The 2501-nt window shown below is 41.0% G+C and overlaps 1 protein-coding gene across 1 annotated transcript; it reads left to right on the top strand.

Moving 5' to 3' along the window:
• The first annotated feature begins 365 nt into the window (after window positions 1–365).
• Window positions 366–1939, top strand: LOC110916747 (leucine-rich repeat extensin-like protein 3). The gene is made up of 2 exons (XM_035979452.1): window positions 366–736; window positions 1675–1939. The coding sequence occupies exons 1-2, from the start codon at window positions 413–415 to the stop codon at window positions 1789–1791; spliced, it is 441 nt and encodes a 146-aa protein (XP_035835345.1). The 5' UTR covers window positions 366–412; the 3' UTR covers window positions 1792–1939.
• The last annotated feature ends 562 nt before the right edge of the window (window positions 1940–2501 follow it).

Here is a 2501-nt window from a genome sequence, read left to right on the forward strand (position 1 = left end):
TTGTTTCTAAGGCATAAAAAGGAGATGACTAAAAAAATAAAAAAAATAAATCGGAAATTAGGATCGTGGTGGCGGCCCGCCACCGAACTCCGTTGTTTCTCGCTGCCCGCCAGAGGCCGCATCTGCAGCCCATATAACCAAAATTTTGATTTTCGGAAATTTTGTAACGTGGTGGCGGCCGCCACCTACCTCACCTTTTAGTAGCGGGCCGCCAGAGACTATTGCTGCTGTTATAATTAATTAACACCCAAAAGAACAACAAAAAAAAAACAAAAAAAACAATCACCTTTTTGACCTTAGTTATTTGACCCCACCCCCTGTTGACCTATTTCTCCTCCCATCGTTTGAAACCCTCCAATCCCATATCACCCTCTGCTCATAACCCCTCACCTCCTCCCTCATCCTCACTTACATGCGACCACCCTCTCCCCCAGCCTACAACCGCCGGCCGCCACCCCAATCACATCCGCCGGTACCCACCCCCTTCGCCGCTCCTCCTTACCGCCGACCCACCTCCCTTCTACACCAACCACCGCCGCTCACCACAACCTTACCCCCTTCCTCTCTCAACCGCAGCCAGCCGCCACCCACCTCACTTTTCGCCCCTCTCCTCTACTCATCCGCAAACATCAACAGTCCAATTTTCACGAAGTCGGACTTCACTTGGGGGTTCAGGTTCAACCGAAAAATCAACCGGAAAATCTTTCTGTTCATCTTATCTCTCTTCAAATCCAAGGTATGTGTCTTGTAATTTTTTTTTTTTTTGTATTATGCGTCTAGTCATTTTAGTGTCTCTTAGTTTAGTCTCGTCTTAGGGTTAGTCGTTGTTGCGTCAAGTAGGTAGCGATGTGAGTGATTGAATTGTTTGCGGTCGGGCTCGGTTTGGGTGCTTAAACAGAATTGTGGGTTACGAGTTGATTCGGTTTGGTGTTCGAATACAATGTTTATCCCATCTTGGTCGAGGGTTAACCGACACTAAGTGTGGGAATGTGTTTGGGAAATTTGTGAACCTGACCTAGGATTTAGCATTAAAGCTTTCAACGTTAAATCGGTCAATACTTAATGTCGGTTTCAATGGTGGTTTGTTTATGAATTATTGATGATTGTCGGGTTGGATTGGGACTTTAACGGCACTTTTGCAAAGAATGGTACCTCCTTTAACTAGGCGGTCTTTTCTCAATGCTAAAGTTCGTTTTAAATTAATTCATGGCTGATTTTAAGCATGTTTGGATGTCGATGTCGGTTTGGTAGGCACTTGAGTTTACTTGAGGGCAAGTAAAGTGCCGGGAGAAGGTATTTAGTTTGTAATTTGTGTATTTTGCGTCTAAGTTAGATCGAGTCTAAAGTAATGGTTAGTTTAGGGTCTTTAGTGTCGTTTTAATTGTGTTAGAGTCGTCTTAGTGTCTTATTGCGTCTTTTGCTTACTTGAATTGTGATACCACTCGCCCGTACTCAATCTCCATTCGGGCGAGGTTCGGTTTATGCTTAAAAAGGATTTGCAAAACGTCGCTTTAATGTCACTTTGTTCTAAACTACGGACGCGAACGAAATGCTATACGGCCGTTGTTTTTGTATATATTTGTTTATGGACTAAAAAAAATCAAAAATACAAAAAAATAGTTTGTGACTAATATTCTGTTTGCTTCGTATTGCCATTATTGAATTGTTTTGCAGAATGTCACGTGCAGGAACTTCAAGTCGGGCCAACAGGAAACGAGGTTGAGACACTCGCTCAGGAAAGGGCCCAGTGGGACACAGGCGGGTGATGAGGTGTTGGATGATGCGGAGTAGAGCGAGGATGACAGCTTATATCTTTTGTTTATTTTTATCTTTATGCTGTTTTTAATCCTCGTCTATTGGTTTGTACTTAAATACATTAAACAGGTTGGTTGGGATTTTGGGGTTGGTTGATACACTTGTGGATGGTTGTTGAACGTGATATTATATACTATTTTTTGCTAGTGTTTGGTGTTTGCTTGATTAGGTTGGTATTTGTAGCCGCTTTCGTTCGCGTGTCCGAGATTAGAGTTGTTTGCTGAGCGCGTTTCGAATTGGAGGGCTTATGTGGAAACGACTGGCACTTTGACAGTCTCACATACTCAGCTAAGTCGTTTCCCCTTTTGTTGTTGTATTTTTTTTATTATTTATTTCGTTGCAGTTTTTATTTTTCGGTAGTTATAGAGTCGTATTTTCGTTCTTGCATTAGGGACAATGCAATCTCTAAGTGTGGGGATGGGATACATGTAAATATTGAGTCTTAATTATTAAAAAAAAAAATTGAAAAATCCAAAAAAAATTGAAAAAAATAGAAAATGTCTTTGAAATAAAAGAAGTTTGCATTTTTAAACGGAAAATGATAGAAAAAACAAATTTTTGCTCGGGTTCAAATAATAATAATATGAGATTATAATAAACTGAGTTTGCGTCTAGTTTGGGATATGTGGATAGGCCCGGGTTTTGGTTCTAAGTCCCTTTGAGTTAATATACCTTAATTGTCGGTC

Source organism: Helianthus annuus, chromosome 11, assembly GCF_002127325.2.
Source record: "Helianthus annuus cultivar XRQ/B chromosome 11, HanXRQr2.0-SUNRISE, whole genome shotgun sequence".
NCBI classification, from domain to species: Eukaryota; Viridiplantae; Streptophyta; class Magnoliopsida; order Asterales; family Asteraceae; genus Helianthus; species Helianthus annuus.